The 20,125-nt window shown below is 46.5% G+C and overlaps 2 protein-coding genes and 1 long non-coding RNA gene across 3 annotated transcripts in view; 1 reads left to right on the plus strand and 2 right to left on the minus strand.

The window, feature by feature from the left end:
• LOC308059664 overlaps positions 1-20,125 on the minus strand; it is a 253,715-nt gene that overhangs the window by 15,218 nt on the left and 218,372 nt on the right. The gene's annotated exons all lie outside the window — the stretch shown is intronic.
• Positions 12,677-19,410, plus strand: LOC308059131 (lysozyme g-like). Its single transcript, XM_080376069.1, is given in 7 exon segments — positions 12,677-12,738; positions 13,407-13,496; positions 14,040-14,068; positions 14,070-14,165; positions 14,169-14,279; positions 15,156-16,410; positions 17,928-19,410. Coding segments are annotated over 6 exon segments (663 nt in total). The 5' UTR covers positions 12,677-12,731; the 3' UTR covers positions 15,486-16,410; positions 17,928-19,410.
• Positions 16,450-20,124, minus strand: MRPL30 (mitochondrial ribosomal protein L30). The gene is made up of 5 exons (XM_080377351.1): positions 19,953-20,124; positions 19,419-19,499; positions 17,643-17,789; positions 16,722-16,795; positions 16,450-16,633 (listed from the first exon to the last, which is right to left on the minus strand). The coding sequence occupies exons 1-5, from the start codon at positions 19,992-19,994 to the stop codon at positions 16,501-16,503; spliced, it is 477 nt and encodes a 158-aa protein (XP_080233477.1). The 5' UTR covers positions 19,995-20,124; the 3' UTR covers positions 16,450-16,500.

Raw genomic sequence — 20,125 nt, forward strand, 5'->3', positions numbered from 1 at the left:
CGAATCCCAATCTTTTTTTCTTTTTTTTTTTTTCTTTCAATTTCACAGGACCCAGTGGGCAGCAACCTGCAATTTGAGTAAATAATCCAATTTGATACTCTTAGAATGGGCTTAAAACTCAATTTGAAAACAGGGAGAGGGAAATGGTGCTGCAGACTGGGGTGGGTGAGCATAGCTGGGCTGGGAGGCAGGGCACGAGGCAGCCTGGCCGCTGCCCCCAAACCTGTGAACAGGAGGATCAGCGCATTCACATTTAGCCTCCAACCACTTTGGAGGCATCAGGGCACTTTTCTGCCAGCTGCCGATGCAGAAGCGATGTGCCTGTCGGGCCCTCCCTGGCAGCACGGGGCTGTGCTGCACGTGTGCCAGGGCTGCCACGCAGGGTCAGTGCAGGCAGCGTGACGTGAGAGCTGGTTTGCAGACAGCTTTTGCAGGAGGAGCAATTTTAATGTTCCTTGTCTCGTCAGTCACTCATCTGCTCACCGTTGCGGCAAGGACTGTGCATGATTAATGCAAGCAAACTCATTTTATCACCTCTGGAGACCAGAGAGAGCTCTAGGATTTCTCTTATGTTACTGGTTTTTGTTTTTTAAGACTACAGAAAACAATTCAGTGTTGAGCAGCCACAGGTAATAAACTACATATTATTTGGTCTTCAGTGCATTCTGCACTATATTAAGATAATTTTAGTAAATTCATTACTTTTAAATAGAAATTCATGAAACATATCATGTGGTTTGATCCCTTCTACTTGAGATAGCTTATGTAAAATCCATAGATTGAAGTCTTTGGTGCATTATGTTATATAAATCTCTATGTTATACAAACCTCTTATGTAAAATCTATGAATGCATTTTTGGTAGATCAGTATAAACTTCAAATAGAGCAGGGAATTTCATTGCTGCCTACATGCATGATTTTTTTTTTCCAAGTTTGGAGGTGAACAAGAGTGGAGCTTTCTTTGGTTCCCTTCAAGTCACCCTTAATTGCTGCCAGCAAGCTCCCTGTCATCACTACTGGTGCTGCCATCCCTCTGCAGATCTGTGAGCTCCTCAGGAGTCCAATTTCTGCATACATTACCTATGAAAGTGCTGCTTCACGTTATGGTAGCAACACCCAAGGGCCTGCAGACCTGCCTTGCGGCTCGTGTAGCATTGCCACAAAGGATTACGTCTTTTTTAGAGGCTATTTAAAAAGCCTGATTATGAGACTTCCATATTTGCAAGTATTATTTTAGGGTATCAGCACTTTGTAGTGAACAAGGAAAACCTCTGTAGAAATTGAGTTGAAATATAATTACTTGATAAATTGGCAGGAAGGAGTAAATAATTAAGGGAAGTTTAACACTGGCACACTGCCTTAAGATTTAAGCAAAGGCTTTCTCAGAAAACAGTGAGTTCATCCCCTCCAATCTTTTCCTGGTCATAGAATCGTAGAATCCAGTGAGAACTGAACTAGTTGATGCCAGGGGAAGGGGGAAGGGGGAAAAAACAGAAGAGGGAAAATCCCATCTGGGGATTTATCTTTGTCATAGCACTGTAAATGAAGCACCTAGGGGAATTCTCCCGTCAGCTGCTCAGCTGTCCTCATCAGTGAGGCTTGGCTACAGTGTTTGAGCCTGTTGCAAGAACAAAAATGTGCTCAGGAGGATTGCAACTCAAATGGAAGGTACAGCCTATATAAAACAAGGAATCTTTTTTTTTTTTTTTTTTTTTAGAAAAAAGAAAGTGGCCACAGTTAGGATGTTCTAATATGCAAAAGAAATGGAGGGCCATGACCCATGTCCTTCCCCTTCCCCTCGAGGGTAAGGCAAGGAGCAAGAGTTTGGCAGCAGGTTTGTGTTGGGTACTTCAGAAAACTTTCAGGGTAATGAAGCAATGCAACATTCATTGGCCGTTTTAAAGAATAAATGAGACCAAAAAGTAAAAGTAGCTGTGTGTCACGCTGTTGTAGGGCAGGGAAATGCAATAGGTGTTGTTTAAGGACCTTTCCAGGCTAACATCGCTGCATCAGAATTAGCAGTCAGCAAACTGAAAAGACAACATATTACAGACAGGGAAAAAAACCCTTCTCTCTCAGGGTCCTACGCTTTGGTTTTACAACCAATGTCAGTATTGGGGAATACATTTAAATGCGCATCTTACAATAAACAGCAAACGTGAGGCGGCGAGCTTTCTGTCATTGACTTACTAAGCTACAGGTGGTACGGACTGATCCCCCCACGGCTCAGTCAGGGATCTGTCTGAAATCCAGGGCTGTAACGACCGGCTTTCATAAACACCAGGCAGAGGCAGCAACCAAACAACTTGTTTCAGCAGTAACTGAAGCAGTAGGAAAACACTGCCAAAAACAAGTGCCCGTGGGCCAGAGCCGTAAGCCATGTGAGTGAACAGATTGCTCTGATGACTGACTCTGAACGCTGGAGTTGGATCATTTTGAGCCACATGTCCATGCCTCTCTCCAAGACGTGCAGAAAACAAAGGGAAATGCCACCACAGCAACGCAGTGCTGAATAACAGTTTGCTCTGCTTCGTTACTCATTGAAAAAGTGGGCTGGGATTTCCCAGCCAGCAATCTGTTCACAGGGCGGTGCTTCTCTGGTGGCTGCCCTGGGCACACTCAGAACATGACTCCAAAATATAAGGATCATCTTACGGGGTTTCCTTCCTGATCAAAGCAACCTCATGTTATATCCAGGCCAAAAAGGGCAATACTGGCCCTGCTCTAAACGAGGTGTCAGGTGAATATGAGAAATGCCGTGTGGGTCATACCGGTGGTCGGTCACCCCTGAAGTCTGTCTCTAGCAGCAGCAGCAGGAGATGCTGGCTGGGGAGGACACATGGGCTTGGCTGCTTTCTGCAGTCCGTTTTCCTCCTATGGCCCAGCATCCCCAGCTGTTTGACAGGGGTGGCAGGAGACGCATCCACCCTCTGTCTAGTGTTGTTGTCCATGAATCCATCCAGTCACTTTGTGAACGTGCTGGTGCTGTGGGCCTCCACAGCCTCCTGGGTGGCAAAGCCATGGCAAATTTGGTAATGCTAGTTTGAATCTTCATAAAATTATTTTTGAAGACCCAGCTACGCTTTACCCACTGGCCTTTATTCACATATTCACTGACACCACCCCAAAAGACCATCAGGAGCCAAGGTAGGCTCCTTATGGGAGCTGGGCTGACTCTCTCCCAGCTGACCAGGTTTATCCATCACCTCAGTGATCTTATCTTTAATGTACACTCTCCTATATTGCCTGTGGTCCCAAGGACCCCTCTGGGGTCAGTGCCACAATCAGGGGTGGTGACACTGGCGCCCACCAGCATGCCGGCACTGATGCTCCAGTACTTACTTACTATTTACACTGAATTAATCAGGCTGCTATCAACTGTCCCAGGGTGGGAACCTCCCCACAGCCTCCATGGTAAAGACTGGCACAAAGGCTATGCAGGACTACTAAGGCTTTGTCAGCCCCGAGTGCCCCTTTCATGCCTTTTTACCAAGCAGTCCTGACCCTAGCTGCTCTTGATATCTTTGAAGACCTTATGTCAACAGTCTGAGTATCCTTTGCAAGGTACTCTCCAAACTTTTTCAGTCCTTTTCTTTGTTTACATCTATAAAACACATGCTCCTGTGTTTTATGTCAATTTATCACCAATTGTCATATGGACAAGGTTTCCATTTCCTGCATAGCAGCCTTTTCCATATGGCAGTCACTGTCACTTCTCCTTTGAGGGGACAACATTTTCTTTTTTTTTTTGAGTTGTGGCATCCTTTTAGTGTGGGCTTCTAACCTGGTATTTTTGAACAGTCTCCAAGATGTTTGCAGGTGTCTTTGGTTTGGGGCTGCTCATTTTTGATGGAGGCTGTTGGTGTTAATGCTTGCCTCAGTTTATTCAATTGTCTTCTTTGAAACCGAATTAATCTTATACTGGATGCACATGGCCTGATTTTTCCCATTTCAGTGTTAAAAGCGACCATGTTGTAGGATCGCAGCCTCAGAGCAACTGAAACCCTTGTACCACGCTCTAGCATTTCTTTCTGTGGGTTCCCAGACCAGTTCTTCCTGGAAGCAGGGATTTATTGCAATCTCATCCTGACGAGGCATTGATCTAGCCTATATGCAGGCTTCCACTCCTACAACCATCCTGTATTCACAGCTTCTCTGGTCTCACTGACCACTTTCATTGTCGTCATAAAGGGCCAATAGTACAGTCCTACTACAGCATTTTTATTGGTAGTGACTGGGACTTCCACCCACAGGTTTTTAGGGTGCTTCTCTTTTCCTGTAATATTTTTATGCTGTTACATTTATCCTTCACATATGGCATCACTCCTCCACCTCTGCACCCTACTCTGTCATTCCTATGAGGCTGTTAGTGCTGTGTTTCACTGGTTTTCTAGCCTCCACCAAGTCTCTGAGATGCCCGCTATCTCAGGGTTGTCACTTGGCACCAGGAATTTGGGTTCTTCTGGCTTGTTTTTGAATCCTCTAGCAACTGTGCAGAAGCAATTCTTAAGTTTGCTCTTGCTTCATTGCTTAATATTGCGCATGCCAAACACTTACTACTTTTTTCTCTCTGTTTTGTCTTTCCCATTTATTGTGAGCGTGCTGTTTATTTCCCTCCTGGGTTTTTTTCAGAGGTAAACTGAATGTCAGCTATGTCCACCTTGTAGACCACTTCGGTCCATATCACATAGTTCTCTGCACGTCAGCTTTCCCCTGCCTCTAGTGGAAATGCTCCTCTACAAGCTCTTTAATTTCCAGTGCCACAGCCTGGCTGCGTTACAGCTCAGGTGCAGCCTGCTCCTTCTAGGCTGCTCCTCTTATCCATGAAGTTTCACCAGTTCCTCATATGCCTCAACCATCTACAAGGACACGGTGCAGCCCTGGGATCAGGGACCTGCTCCTAGCACAGGAGCTCCCAGCACCCAGAGCATCCCACCACCTGCTAGGTGATCTCCCACAGCTTAAATGGGCTTAATTGCTTTGGGAAGCTTCTATCAGCCCAGTTTCTCCCCTGAAGGCATAACTAGGATCATTAATTTCTTACCCTGCTCTTATTTAGCTAATTAGCAATAGAGGAGAAACGTTCAAGAGCATGAAACAACCCACACAGTGGGGATATAGCTGACTTGAGACTCTCCTGTGCCTTCACCCTGCGAGCTGCCCTACTGCAGCCCTCCGCTTTCCAGAAACACTTTGGAACTTTCCAGAACTGGAAAGGTTTCTTGCTGCAAGAAGAAAATTTGTTCCATTTCTGTCCTTTAAATCAGGTTTTATTTTATAAATTCCCTGCCTATGCAGCCACACCTCAGTTGATTCAGATTAAGGAACTGACAGAGCTGAAGAGGGGTCTGGATATGTGCATGGTTACAGAAATCAGGAGTATAGATTCCTGTCATAATAATAAAAATCCTGGCAGCATATTTTTTTTACCTTTTGCTTAGAAGCGGAGACAATCTCTAACAAGACACGGCTGCATGCTTGAGCCACAAGGGCCATACAGGGGGGCAGATTATCCCACAGACGTCTGCCTTGAAACATTTAATTGCCGGAGGCTGTTCTTCCCTCCTGCCAGACACAGGAGAGAGGGGTAAAAAGTAATTGGTACTGGACCTGATCCAGTGCCCTGCAATCTGGCTTCTGGGTAAGGCAGAACTGTCTCTCCCATGTGAGTGCTGTGATCAAGAGCTGCCTACTGACAGTTCACGGATACTAATTACTGACCGGATCGTCGTGGCCCTTGCTACATACACATGCTATAGGTAGGTGTTACGCACTTACCACATACCCGAGCTGTTTCAGCAGCAGGACTGTCACGTTGCTCTATACAGAGGCTGATGAGCTAGCTGGGCTGTTGCAGCCAAATGTTGATGGCCAGCAGTTCAAAGTCTCGCTGGTGGCCAGCTACCAGGGGCATCCCCTAGGGACTGATCCTGCAGCTAGTATTGCTTAGTGTCCTTCAGTAGCAACGTGGGACAGAGAACGCTCCCAGCAGGTTCACAGGTGTTTGGTGGGACAGGACTGCAGCCAGAGGAATGTGGGCAGGCTGGACAGGAATCCCATGAAATTCAACTACAGGTGCTGCCAAGTCCTGCACCCATGTCGGAAAAGCCTCAGGCACCAGTACTGCTGGAAACCAGCCAGTTTGGAAGCAGCTCTGTGGAGAAAGCCCTGGGGGTGCTGGTGGACAACAAGTTGACCACGAGTGGGTAATGCAGCCTTGCAGTAAAGGCGGCCAACAGCTTCCTGGGCTGCGTTAGGAAAAGCATCACCAGCAAGTCCAGGGAAGTGATCCTTCTCATCTACTTGGCACTCATGCTGAGTTTTGGGTTACCCAGTATAAAAGTGACCCTGATGTGCTGTGGACCAGTGCAGACCACCAAGGTGGAGTACGAGTTATACAAGCAGAGGCTGAGGGAACTAGGTCTGCTCAGCCTGGAGAATACGAGGCATTTGGGAGACATTTCCAGATACCTCTGTGGAGCTTATAGAGAAGATGGAGCCATACTTTTCTCAGAGGAGCACAGCAGGAGGGTCAGAGGCAACAGTTACATGCTGCAACAAGGCAAATTTGGACCTGAAAAAAGAAAAGGAGTTTTTCACATAAAATGGTGGGTGGTTAAGCACTGTAGCAGATTGCACAGAGGGGATGGAGAATCTCCATCCTCCGAGGTGTTCAAGCCTTTACAGGGCAAGGCCCTGAGAAACCCGATCTAGCTTCAAAGTTGGTACTGTTTTGAGCAAGCGGTTGGACTACAGACCTCCTGAGGTCCTCTCCAACACTGGTCAGTCTGTGCTTCTGTGGCTCTGTGAAGATGCAGCCAGAGGAGATAACGTAAAATGCAGATGTAATCTTCTCAGCACACATAGCAAGAAATGAAGCAACAGTTCGCATGGACGCTGCACAGAGCAGCTCCCCACATTGGCTCTGGAAGCACCAACATGGTTTAGGCATCAGTCATTCAAGGTCTGGGGAAGGGAGGGTCTGCAAAAGTGAGGCCAGCTCCCCAGGCATAATGGGCCTGGACTGAAACAGCTGACCTAGCATATTAAGTGGCACTTTGGTACCTATAGCCCTTCTCTCCACAAAGCTGGTTGCTTTTAGAGTTAAAGAAGCAACTTTTTAAGAAGGTTGTTTTGGGCCACCACATTCATCCAGCTGCGGACTACCAGGGAGAATAAACTGCAGAGGCAGAGGAGAGCAGAGCAGCTGGGAAGGCTGGCACTGTGGTCCCACAACAGGAACACAAGCTCCACCGGAAAGGTGAAATTGTGGGGCCTGAGCGGTCCTCAGAGAAGACAGAGAGAGGGTGCAGAGAGAGGTTCAGCTAATCCCATGACCACAGCAACCCATTAATAACCGGCTCAGTGCTACTTGCCTTGCTCCAACTGAAAGTGCGGGGAAATCCCCACTCCCCTATTCATTGTCAGCTTCTCTTTCCATGAGATTTCCAAGAGATAATGTTAAAATACCAATCATCTCGAGCAAATATGCCAGGTCCACGAGGCAATCTTCTGTCCAGGTATTAAGTAATGAAGGTAAACCTGGGGGAGCAGTGTGCCACTCCTCGCATCACAGTCAGCCCTGTGCAGCAGCTCCATCTTGTGAAGATGCTGTCAGAGGTGGGATGAGACCCTGTATATATATATACACCTATGAGATGGTATTCTCACCGTCAAAGGAAATGGAACCTGCAAATAAGGACATCAGCAGAACAAGTCAGCCCCACCACTAATAAAGTGTGCCCAACAAGTCCTCCTGCGCTTTGCTTTCTGCCCCCTACACACCCCTTGGAGACTGTCCGCAGCCTCCAAAGACACCAGTCAGACTCCCCCACCCACAGCGGGTGATATTTTTTTTTCCCCCCTGTGGTATTTTTGGCATGTGAGATGGCAGGGAAAGGGTTGTAAGTGTGCAGAAATGTGGCTGGGGAGCAGAGGAAGAGGTCTTTTAAGGGCTGGCAAAGAGCTTGGTGGACAGAGGCAAGGGGCTCCAAGACCCTCTGACTTGGGCAACTGCAGGCAAATAACCCCTCGTTAACGTGACATTGGTATCCTTAGCATTGGTGTCTGTCACCAGGTGGCAAACACAGTTGGCAAAGCCTGGGTCATTACAGTCCCTCTACTCACAAGCAGGCGTATGCCAGAAACCTCTCCCCCTCACAGCACTGAGAAATGCTGAGGCAAAGGGTTGTCTGAATCATTTCAGAGATGTGCTAGGCTCGCTAAAAGCTCTTACGGAAAAAAAAAAAAAAGCTGAAACAACAAGGCATCATTATTTTTTTCTGTTGACAAGCAATGCTGGCAGAGCATGCTGTCAGAGGAGCATCCCTGCTGCGGTTTAACCCCCGCTGGCAGCCAAGCCCCACCCGGCCGCTCGCCCATGCCCCCACAGTGAGATGGCAGAGGGAATCATAAGGGCAGAAGTAAGAAAACTCGTGGGTTGGAACAAAGACAGCTTAACAGGCAAAGCAAAAGCTGTGCATCCAAGCAAAGCAAAGCAAGGAATTCATTCACCACTTCCCACCGGCAGGCAAGTGTTCAGCCGTCTCTGGGAAAGCCGGGCTCCATCATCTGTAACGGTGACTTGGGGAGGCAAACGCCATTAACTCCAAACGTCCCCCCCTTCCTTCCTCCTCCCCCAGCTTTACCTGCTGAGCATGACCCCACAGGGTACGGGATACCCCTTGGGTCAGTTGGGGCCAGCTGTGCCAGCTGTGTCCCCTCCCGACTTCTTGTGCCCCCCAGCCTGCTCGCTGGTGGGGTGGGGCGAGGAGCAGAAAAGGCCCTGACCCTGTGTGAGTGCTGCTCAGCAGGAACTAAAACATCCCTGTGTTACCCACACTGTTTCCAGCACAAATCCAAAACGTGGCCCAGACTAGCTGCTATGAAGAAAATTAACTTCATCCCAGTCAAAACCAACACAATCCCCCAGGCAGGGGCAGATGGGCCACCAGTGTGGACATGGCCAGTCTCTCAGGAGAGTGCTAGCCCAGGTGGGAGGGCTGCAGCCCCCTCTGTGCCACACAGCTGACAGTCCAGGGTCAGTCCCAGCCCTCTTTTCTTGAGCAGTAGAGACACAGCCCAGGATGCTGGGATGGGTCTGGGACAAACACCTGAAGAACAGCTAGATGCTGGTTAGTTCAGCCCTCACCATGGCTCCCTCCACAAATAGAGTATGAAATAAAAGATACAGGTGGAGAGACGCCCATCCTGCACTCACCAAAAAGCAGGTGGGTTTTTTTTTCCCTTTGGAAATCTGGGAAATGCCACTCCAGAGAACATACTTGCTTGCCACCACGCCAATGTCTATGGTGCAACAGATTCTGTTTACATGAGAAAAAAATGCTGTGAAGTCTCACAAAATCACAGCCCAATGTATTTAATCACAGTGCCAGATTACCATAAAATGGAAGGTGGCTTTCCTCGTATATTGAACTTCCCCAGATCTCAGTCCTGTGCTAGAAGCTGAGCTGAGGACAAGTAGGTAAGATACCACTGCCCAGGGCATGAGCTCCTCTCATTCCCTGCAGCAGTATCATCTCCCCAGCAGCTCAAGGGCTGCAGCTTTTTGCTGCATGAGATTTCTGCTTGAATAAAGATACCAAGACTTTGAATAAAGATACCTAAACTTAGATGGCTCTCATCCACACATGAGCCTGTCTCCCTAAGCTCCCTTCACAGCCAGTGAGGGAAAATGGGTGCTCCCAGAGTACAACTCACCCTAAAGTAGATAGCCACAATGATTGAGACAGCTTGCATCTCAAAAATGCCAATTTCTGAGTATAAAGAAAGGCTCAGGAGGTTCAGGTAAAGCTGTCCAGGTGTGGTGAAGGCAATTTGTAAACAGAATATGGGCAGGGAATAAGGGCATTCATGGTGGAAGCACAGCAGCACAGGGCACTGAACATTACTAATTTTATTTTTTCTGAATTAAATACTGGGATTTGAGAATTAGAGGAAGTTACCAAAGTGTTGTAGAAGATGCAGGTTTGAAAAACCAGCAGAAGTGAGCATTACAAGTCTCTTGTGGATAGCTGGATCCTGGTTTGTGCCAGAGCAGGGGAGCTGCCACTGGGGTCTCTTATCAAAAGAGATGCAACTCTATTTGTGTATCGCTTTGCCTATACAACCAAGAGAAATACTCCATCAGCTCAGAAAGAGGTTTTTTTAGTTTATTCAGCAAGCAGTGAGAGATATTAATGTCTTCATGCATGCCAATGGCGAGTGATTAGTTTTTAGGTTGTTCTGTGTGCTCAGGAAGAACCACCCTGGGTTCCCGATGCTTGCTGGCCTGGTTAAGTTTGGTGTCCCTCGCTGCCTCACCCCAAGCAGTCAGGGACACAGACTCTGCAGCCAGGAAGCAGGAGACATTGATGCACCTCCTCACCCCCCTCCTCAATATCTCAGTTGCCAGCAGACTATCAGAGGAGGGAGTGCTTCGGACCCCTTGTGAGTCTTGCAGGAGGGGTGGCCCCTGAGGGACAGGTGGGCTCAGGGTACAGGATGCAGGACGCAGGATGCAGGGCAGGACCTCGCCTCTCCTCCATCACAAGGAGCAACAGAGGCAGCCCCGTGCAGCTCCCACACCCTGCAGCCCGTCCTCCCCGAGCTGCGGCCTCCCCTTGGGTTTTAGGTGCAGTCACAAAACGTTTCTATTGCTTGATCCTTTCTGCATCACCTCCACGGGTGCCTCCCAGGGCTGCATGGATCGCTACAGCAGTGTAAACAGAATTAAAACCTCTAGGCTGGAGAAATGGGCTGATGGTAACCCCTATGACAATCGACTAAGGCAAAGGCAAAGCCCTACACTTTGACAGAGTAACCCCACGCATGTATGAGCTGGGAGACAACTGTCTAGAAAGTAAGCTGTGCAAAAAGGGACCTGGGGGTCCTGCTGGACACCATGGACCCTTGCAGAGATGCAGACTAAGAACACCCTGAGCTGTGTTAGCAAAATTCTAGCCAGCAGAGAGGGGAGCGATCATTTCCCTCTCTTTTGTGCTTGTGAGACCACGCCAGGAGTGCTGTATCCAGTTTGGGGCTCCCTGATACAAGAGGGACACTGACACACAGAAGTGAGTCCAGCAGGGGCCACCAAGCTGGGAAGGGCTGGAGCACAGAACACACAAGGAGAGGCTGAGGGAGCCAGGTCCTCTCAGCCTGGAGAAGAGTCAGCTTTGGGGTGACCGTGCTGTCTGGGCCCTGACTGCTCTGACGGGCTCTGCAGCCTCTTCTCCCCATCTCCCAGGGGTCTGGCTGCCTGCACTGAAGGTCAGCTCTGACACCACCCCATGAGAAGCCTCGGCAGTTCTCCCCTTCCACGCACCTTCTGCCTGCTGGCTCAGGAGCTGCATTTAAGGTCACAACCTCGCCCTGGGTCTTCACCTGAGCTGCAGTGGAAGTCAGCCTACGCCTGGCTTTGTAACTTACTGACCCTGATTTTTGCCTTGCTGGCTTTCCTTCCAGGCTTGCTCTGGAATCTGTCTTGTAACTACAGATTTGGCCTAGCAAGTCACCTCGGCTTGGAAAGAGCCTGCTTGCCATCATCACTAGTAGTCTGAACATAAGTTTGTTGAGGAAAACAATTCCCAGAACATGTGAGACTCCATGCATGTATATATGACTGACTAAACAGTAATTTCCAGATAGGGCTCCAGAAAACACTGATCTACCTGCCTCAGTTACTGAGATGTAGAAGCAACAAACTAGTACACCCTTTATGATTCTCTCCCAGCTATAAGGGAATTGTAGCACAGGCCATTTGGAGATTACTGGTTTGTGAATCACCTTCAGTGGTATTTCAAATTGTTAATTTTTTTAAATGTCACTTCTGTATGAGCTATATCTGCTCTTTTTCCTTCCTGCCAGACATACTTCCCTCTGTTTCAGCCTTCTTTAAACTCACTCGTAATCATGAACATGAAGAGTTCCATGCATAGGCTACTGTGACTTTTTGCAGCCAGCTCTCTACAGGACGTATCAAAAGTACAGGAAAAACTTACAGAACTGAATCTTTCAATGCAATGACACATGATGAATTCCCCATCTTAAAATGTGAAAGAGCTGACAAAAAAGCAAAACAGCATTTCATCTGGTTTTACCATGATTTTAAAATTTTACCATGAAATTTACCATGGGGGAGAAGCATGTCAGGCAGTGATGGGAAGGTCTGCCATCCAGTGGCTTTTTTCCTTACTGCCGAACAGCTACAGTACCTTTGATCCGTGCTGCCTAATTGGGGTTTGTGCCTTCATCTTTGTAGAGGGGATAACAATAGAGACCTGGCATACTCTCTGCATACCCAAATCCTCAGCAGTTGCAGCTCTGTGTCATGTTATTGTTGCCTGGGTCTTTGCTGCAAAAACTTTATTACATCCAAAAGCACAGGTTCCTGCCTTCCCATTGTCAGCAATTACTGCTTCCAACAACTGAAGGTGGGGGAAGTGGTTTTCAGACAAGGCTCCTCCTAATTCCAAACTGTTAGCAATGAGGTTTTTAATTAAATTAAAAGGTATTTCATTTTTTACATTGTAATTGTGTTTGTGCTGTAGAGCTGAAATCCTGTTGTGTTTGGGAGGATGCACAAGTTGTTAGGCATCTCTGTTTCCTGTAATACCAGCAGCGTGTGGGAAATGCAGTGAGCCAGCTGCTGCAAAACATCACAGCAGATAAAAAGCCTATTTGTCTCCAGGAAGTGCAACGAGAAGGTGGGGAGACATCCTGCAGCAAACATGTCAGGTCTGTGATGTTTATCTAATATTCTTGTAAATAATTCACTGTACCAAAATCTGTTTTCCATTAACTGCTGCAATTGGGTTAGCATCGTTCCTCTCAGTTGCTCTTTGTGTATTTTCCTTTGTGCAATGGCATGTTTAGACAACAGATAAATGCAGATAAGTTGCAAGTCAAACAAACTGCAAGTCAGATAAATTGTAATGGATGTAATTGAACGATGTTTCTCTTCAGTTTTTCTTGTTAATGGTAGCTATGGAAAAGCAAGCTGGAGCCAGTATGTAATGTAGGATTTCTTTTGACTCATCATTTTTTTTTAATTTTGGAATCGAAGAAAACACCTTTTGAAGGTGCCTTTCTCCATTGACTATGCAGGCAGCCCAAGTCACAAGCTTAGACTTGACAGCAAACTTTCAGGCAATGTAAAATTCAGGGAGATTAATAGTGCATAAAGCGCCAGTTTGCATCACAAGTGACACGATCACTTTATGCTGGCATGACTGAGAGGTAATCCCTCCCAGAGCATACAATAACATGACCGCATCTGCTAGCACAAATGCCTGCACTAGTACTGAAATGATGCCATGGGTTTCAGTCACGGAGCTGAAAACATTTTAACCGCATGCACCACACACTGCACTGGCCTAACATCTGGTTGTAAATACTGCTCTTAGGCTGCTTGGAGCATTATGGGAATATACTGAATGTTGACAGAAATGGAGCTTTGGAGGCAACCACAAAACTGGAAGGTCTGAGCTATGCAGGTAGGGCACCAAATTCAGTTGTTCATCTCCCCTTACATCCATGCACAAGCTCATGCCTACTATGGATCCCACTGTGGCTGGCTGTCATTGCAACACAAACAGATTTTCCTACAACCAACAAAGATGCTACTTGGGCACATAAGTATATGCTGGGAGTAGAGTTGCCTTTGAGATGATATTCAAGACAATCACACAGAGAATGCAAGGTCTGCTAGTGCCTCCAGCCCCTGCCATCAAGCCTGCTTTTCTCTCTCCCTTAAGACAGTTTCCCTTATGACCTAAGTTTCTGAACATGGCCCCATTACAGTCAAATAAGACTCATCTTTTAGTCCACGCACTAGAGAACTGCCCTCTATATTTGAAAAATGTGTTTTATAGCATCTGTGTATTGATTTCTAGGGCACTTACTCTTCAGCAAAATCAGTGCTTCTCTCTAAATAGACTCAGAAGGATGAAACATATCAGCTCAATCATAATGACTGTTAGAACAATTTTTTTCTGATTTTAAAAACAAAAGGACAAGTCATGCACATTGTGTTGTAGGAGTTCCTGCCTCAGAGAACATTGCAGAAAAAAGATTTTACAAATGCAGACAAGTATCAAGCCAAGACTACAAAAACTGGCATCAGCAAGTGTGTTGATCCAGCTGTGATTGCTGGTATTTCCTTTTGAGAGTCACACGCTGGGACAGTGCTGAAGGACAGTTGGGGTGACCATGGAAAAGCATTTGGTTTAACGCAGACATGGTCAACCTTCTTAAAAACACAAACCTCATCCTTCTTTTGAGGCAGAAAGGCAGAAGAGCAGTAAGATCCCTGCTGAAAGGCAGCCCTCTAAAGCTTTTCAGCAAACTCTTTGGCCAGAATAAAGCCAATGCTGACCCAGCTATCAGCTCCCAGCACCAGGGAAGGAGCCTGGTGAATGTCAGGGCATGTGCAGACTGCTTTTGCACTGTGAAACCACTGCTTGCTTCCCCAGCGCTCTCTTGGGAACGAGATTAATTGTTCCTATTTCAGACTTTAAATATTAAATCTTGTTTCAAAAAACATTTTTTTTTAACTAAGCACGGAGGCCTGTCTTAACTGACTACATACAGTCACGTTAATTACCCTTGATGCACCACAGGGGCCTGCCTAGTGGGGGATCGCGCTTCATTATTCACATCTACATTCATGCCTCACTTCTTTGCCAAGTTGTATGTTTATCTGCACAATTCCTAAATATTTGCTTCATGCATTGGGATCCACTGTTGCAACAGCTCCAGCCCCCTCAGACTCACTCTTTACTATCCCATGGATAAGAGGTGGAGAAGGAGGAGGAGAACTGGGGAAAGAGCCAGCGGAGATCCCTAGAGGAAACAGGGATTTTCCCCACCCTTAATGCAACTAGGGAGGAGAGGAGCAGTCACCTTGCAGCTGGAAAAGCTTAAGCAGCAGTAAGCCTGCTTTCTGCACCCTGTCACCTTTACAGCAGCAGCTGTGTCATTTTTTTAAGGCTCTGACAGACAAGTAGATGGGGCAGGCAATCCTCTTCAGTGCCCTGATAGTCCGCTATTCATGCGTCTGCTAGCTTCATTTGTGCCTTGAGCTGAACTTACTTCCTCTATGCAAACTACAAGAGGTAAACTATGAGATTAATGATCAAAATTAATACCAGCAGCCTGTAAGCAATGAACTCTGGATAAATACTGGGGTTTCTCGTGTGCTGATAGTGCTGTCTCACTTTCAAGTTGACAAATGGTACCGTAAGATTGTCAGGACACGGGACATTGAAAAGCACTTAGCACAAGAGCCATTTCACTCTTCAATGCCACTAGCAAAACCATCCTTTTTCTTCTGCACACACTGTCTCCAGCTTTTATGTCACTCTACTGATACAGCTATTCCCTTGAACTCCTACTGGTGTTTTATCTGCAAGCATGCAGAAAGGATAAATATTGATTTTCAGCAGCTGTATCCCTCTAATCTTCTCACAACCTACAGTCATTAAGATTAACTCCTCTACAGTGTCTAGCATGGAGAGGCTCACAGTGTGTTAAAACTATGGCATTTACGCTCCCTGGAATGAAAACTACTTTATCATTTGATACTGCAGCAGCTTCCTAACTTTGGCCACAATTCTTAAAACTGTAGATAAGAATATGCACACAGTACTATTCAAGATCCTTCAGCAAAAGGTGTTATTTTACAAGCTTGCAGCCTGTAATTACTAATTTGCATCAAAGAGGTATGCTTCAGGGTCACTAGATTTCTAAAGTTTGCAATTTTAGAACAGGAAAAGCATGAACTTTCACATAGACTGCAGCTCTTATGCTACTATTATTAAACATTTAGGATCAAGAAATACGTATGAAGTGAGACAGCACATTTCCTGAAAGGCAAATTACACAACTTATCAAGTTGTGAACTGCTCTTTCTGTTACTCCCAAATCGGGATTTCAGGCACTTCTTAAGCTATGGAGGAGGCCAGATGACAGACTGTTTGCTAAGGAACAAGCATGAGATCTGGATGACTAAAGTAAGTCACCCAAACACCTGCCTCAATCAAATGACACTCTTGGTAGATAGCCAGTGTAACTGCTAAATAGAGGGCTTTCCAATTCCAGTTCCTTCCTTTGTGCAGTAAAGGTGAGGTCATGCACCATCACTGTACACCTTCACTGTTAGTTGGGAAATGTCCTCATTAGTTAGATCTATTCTACTTAACTCTCTGCTTATATGACTTTACAAAAAGTTCTCCAATAGCTAGCCATAAACTGCAGTAATCTAACCACAAAATTTAAAACACAAGGACAGAAAGCCTATCATTCATTTAACATTTCAGGCATATATTAACAACATTGAATTTTATATTTGTACACACAGGAATCCTCCTTTAAGTACCAGTGTCACTTCTGTCATTCATACCAGACAAGGTAAGAATTAAGCTTATATTTCATACACAAACTCTTAACTTAGGAGTTGAATTATTTATTTTTTTAAAATATAAATCAAACCAGCACACCTTAAGACTTAATTTCTTTCAGCTCCACAGGTTTCAGACGTCGTTTAATGACAAGCTCTCCCTTGACTGTAAGAAAGGTGTCTGACATTTCCTCTTCTGTTGGCAACCCGTGAGGTAGTTTCAGTGGCTGTATTCTACAGGCAAAAGAGTTTGCTTAGTAAAGTCCTATGACTAGAAGAGAGTTACATTAAATGTTCCAAATTAAACAAATAGTTAACAAACCTTATCAGATGTTTAACAACTTTCAGTTTGGAATTCACAGAAGGGATATTTTTGTGCAGTCTTGGCTGATGTGCCTATATAAAGGATAGAACAGGTTTTAGAAACGCACTGCCACGAAATGCAAACCCCAAATCTCTGTTCACTGAACTTTTCACACTACCAGCAAAAATAGAAACTGCATTTGCAAACAAAAAATTTAGAGAAATGTCTCGCATCAAAAACATACTTTAAAATATGAAATAAAAACTAGATCAAACTCAATTCCAGTAAAACGAAAAATTCAGCTTTATTCCCATTACATTATCATTATATTCAAATTTCTTCCAACTGTTAAAAATACTATAAATACAGGAGTTTAGGGGTAAGACTCCTTGCTTCAGTTAGACCTTAAAGTGATCAAGCATACAATTTTTTTTTTCTGTAATGTAACGCTGACTACATGAATCTTTGCACAATGTGGAGTTGGCCTAAAAAATTTGTATAAACACACTGACACAAACGCTTAAAGAGTCTTGGATTTGGAAGCCTTTTCATTATTAATAGAGTCTTATTTGCCTACCTGCAATGTCTGAATAATATGACCCACAGAGAAAACTGAATTCAAAGTATTTACAAATCTATTTTTGTTATTTTAGCAGAATTCTCAAGGTAAATCTCTCCTCAGGCATGCTGAACAATTCCATACAGTGATATTCTGAATTCCCACTAATAGGGCATTTGCCATTAATGTTTCTTCCAGCTCTTAAACACATCATTGATTTCCAAATTACATTTATAGTAGCTGTAAAGCAATCCAAGTTTTCTGACTGCAAAACTGAGGTCCTTAAAAAAAAAATAAAATCAAACACCACATCACCTTAATTCTACCCTACGTTTCTACATTTCTGAGTGCACAAGAAGGACAAAAACCAACAATCATACTTGAACCAGTCCAAGATCACGTATTATCTTCTTTTCCCAATATGGGCGACCAATCACACTTTTTATTCTAGTAACAATGTGGATCTTGTGGGGCTGCTCAGGGTCACCTCCATACTTTTCATGATCTCCAGGCCGCGGCTGAAATACCTAGAAGAAGTAGTTCACAAAAACAGAGGGTTTTTTCCTAAATAGCCGAATTATTACTATTATAATTAACAAAATAACTTTTAAAACATACATAAACCTTGGTAAAAATCCTTACATGTTTACCTTTCTTTTCAGAAGGTCAAAGCATCAACAAGTGACCTCATATTTTACTTTTGTAACTCTATGTCAAACATTTTTATAATGGTTTGCTGATGGATACATTAACTCTTGAGTTTGGACATACAACTGCATAGAAATACATGGACAACACTCTATACCAGCCTAGCACTTCATTCCCATGCACCTCACTGAAGAGCCTCTGCATGGCAAGTTTTTCCACAGGCCTTAAGAATGACTTGAAGGAAAAGAGTCAACTGACCCTAGACAGTACCTTGCAAAAAGATAAGATAAAAATTTACATGTAAAAATGTAAAATGTAAGTCAAACTTCCTATCACTTTGGTTTAGTTGTTTACTGAGTAGACTGTTTCACCTGGAAGGGACCTACAACAGTCATCTAGCCCAACTGCCTGACCAATTCAGGACTGACCAAAAGTCAAAGCATGCTGTTAAGGGTATTGTTCAAATGCCTCTTAAACACTGACAGGCTTGGGGCATCGACCACCTCTCCAGGAAGCCTGTTCCAGTGTTTGACCACCCTCTTGGTAAAGAAATGCTCCCTGCTGTCAAGTCTGAACCTCCCCTGGCACAGCTTTGAGCCATTCCCACGTGTCCTGTCACTGGATCCCAGGGAGAAGAGCTCAGCACCTCCCTCTCCACGTCCCCTCCTCAGGAAGCTGTAGAGAGCGATGAGGTCGCCCCTCAGCCGCCTTCTCTCCAGACTAGACCAGCCCAGAGTCCCTAGCCACTCCTCACAGGACATGCCTTCCAGCCCTTTCACCAGCTTTCTTTCCCTCCTCTAGACACATTCAAGGACCTTCACATCCTTCTTTACTCGTGGGGCCCAGAACCGCCCACAGCGCTCCAGGTGAGGCCGCACCAAGGCTGAACACAGCGGTACCATCACCTCTTCTGGCCGGCTGGTTGTGCCGTGTTCGGGGCACCCCAGGGTGCGGGCTGCCCTGGTGGCTGCCAGGGCCACTGCTGACCTGCATTGAGCCTGCTGCCGACCAGCACCCACAGATCTCTTTCTGCAGGGCTGCTCTCCAGCCACTCCTCTCCCAGTTTATACTTGTGCCTGGCATTAATCTGTCCCAGGTGCAGAAACTGGTTATTGTTAAATTTCATGCCACTGATGATCGCCCAATGCTCCAATCCAGATCCCTCTGCCAGGCATTCTGTACCATGAAAGAGTCGACAGCACCTCCCAGCTTGGTATCATCACCAAGCCTGCTAATGGTGCATTCAACTCCTGCATCCAGATTACTGATAAAAATATTGAACAGAACTGGCCCTTGGATTGAGCCCTGAGGAATACCACTGGTGACCTGTTGCCAGTCAGATGTAGCCCCATTCACCACAGCCCTTTAAGCCCTGCCATTCAGCTAGTTTTCCACCTAGCACACCATGAGCCTGCTCATCCCATTCACTGTCTCTAGAAAGCTGTCATGCCACAGAATTAAGCAGGCTAATAGCTATTTTTCAGTTTCTTAGTTACTGAAACACATACCGAGTCTGGAATTCTCGACTTAGTAAAGAGACAACGAACCCACGCTGTGGACACCATCCCCTCCATCCTCTTCCCCAGCATCTGCAAAGAGAGCAGGACACAACTTGTCTGCATTTTCCTTACAGTTCATAATACTTGAAAATAGAGTACAGGGCCACTTCAACTCAGACTGGGCGAGCACAGGGACCGTGATAATTACTGCGTTTATTACATCTCTCGGCAGAAGAACAGACCGTGCTGACAACCGGGTGTGCACCGGCTCCTCGGCCTCTCCAAGGCCACGCTTTTCTCTCTGAGGAGGCTCTGAGGAGGCCCCGACCAGGCCCCGCGGCGGCGGCGCCCCGAGGGGGGCGAAGGCCGCAGCAGCCTAAAGCCTAGCCCCGCTCACCGCCCTCAGTGGCGGCGGGACACAGGCCCGGGCCGTTCCCCGCCGCCTCGCGGGAAGGCCCCCAGCCGCCGCAGCGCGCACGGCCAGAGGCAGCGCCGCGCCGCCCCCAAATCAAACCCCGGCCCCGGCCCCAGCTCGGGTCGCACCTTCCAAACGGCTGCGTGCCGCAGGCCCGCGGGACTCGCCATGGCGGTGCGCAGCCTTCCGGCCGGGCACCGACACCACGGCGCTTCAGTTCTGCGCCGGCGGAAGAGCAGCGGTGAGGCACGGCCCGCCGCCGCTTCGGTGTCTATTTCCCCGGCGGCGGGTGAGGCAGCGC

This window comes from Falco punctatus (assembly GCF_963210335.1).
Source record: "Falco punctatus genome assembly, chromosome: 2".
NCBI lineage: Eukaryota > Metazoa > Chordata > Aves > Falconiformes > Falconidae > Falco > Falco punctatus.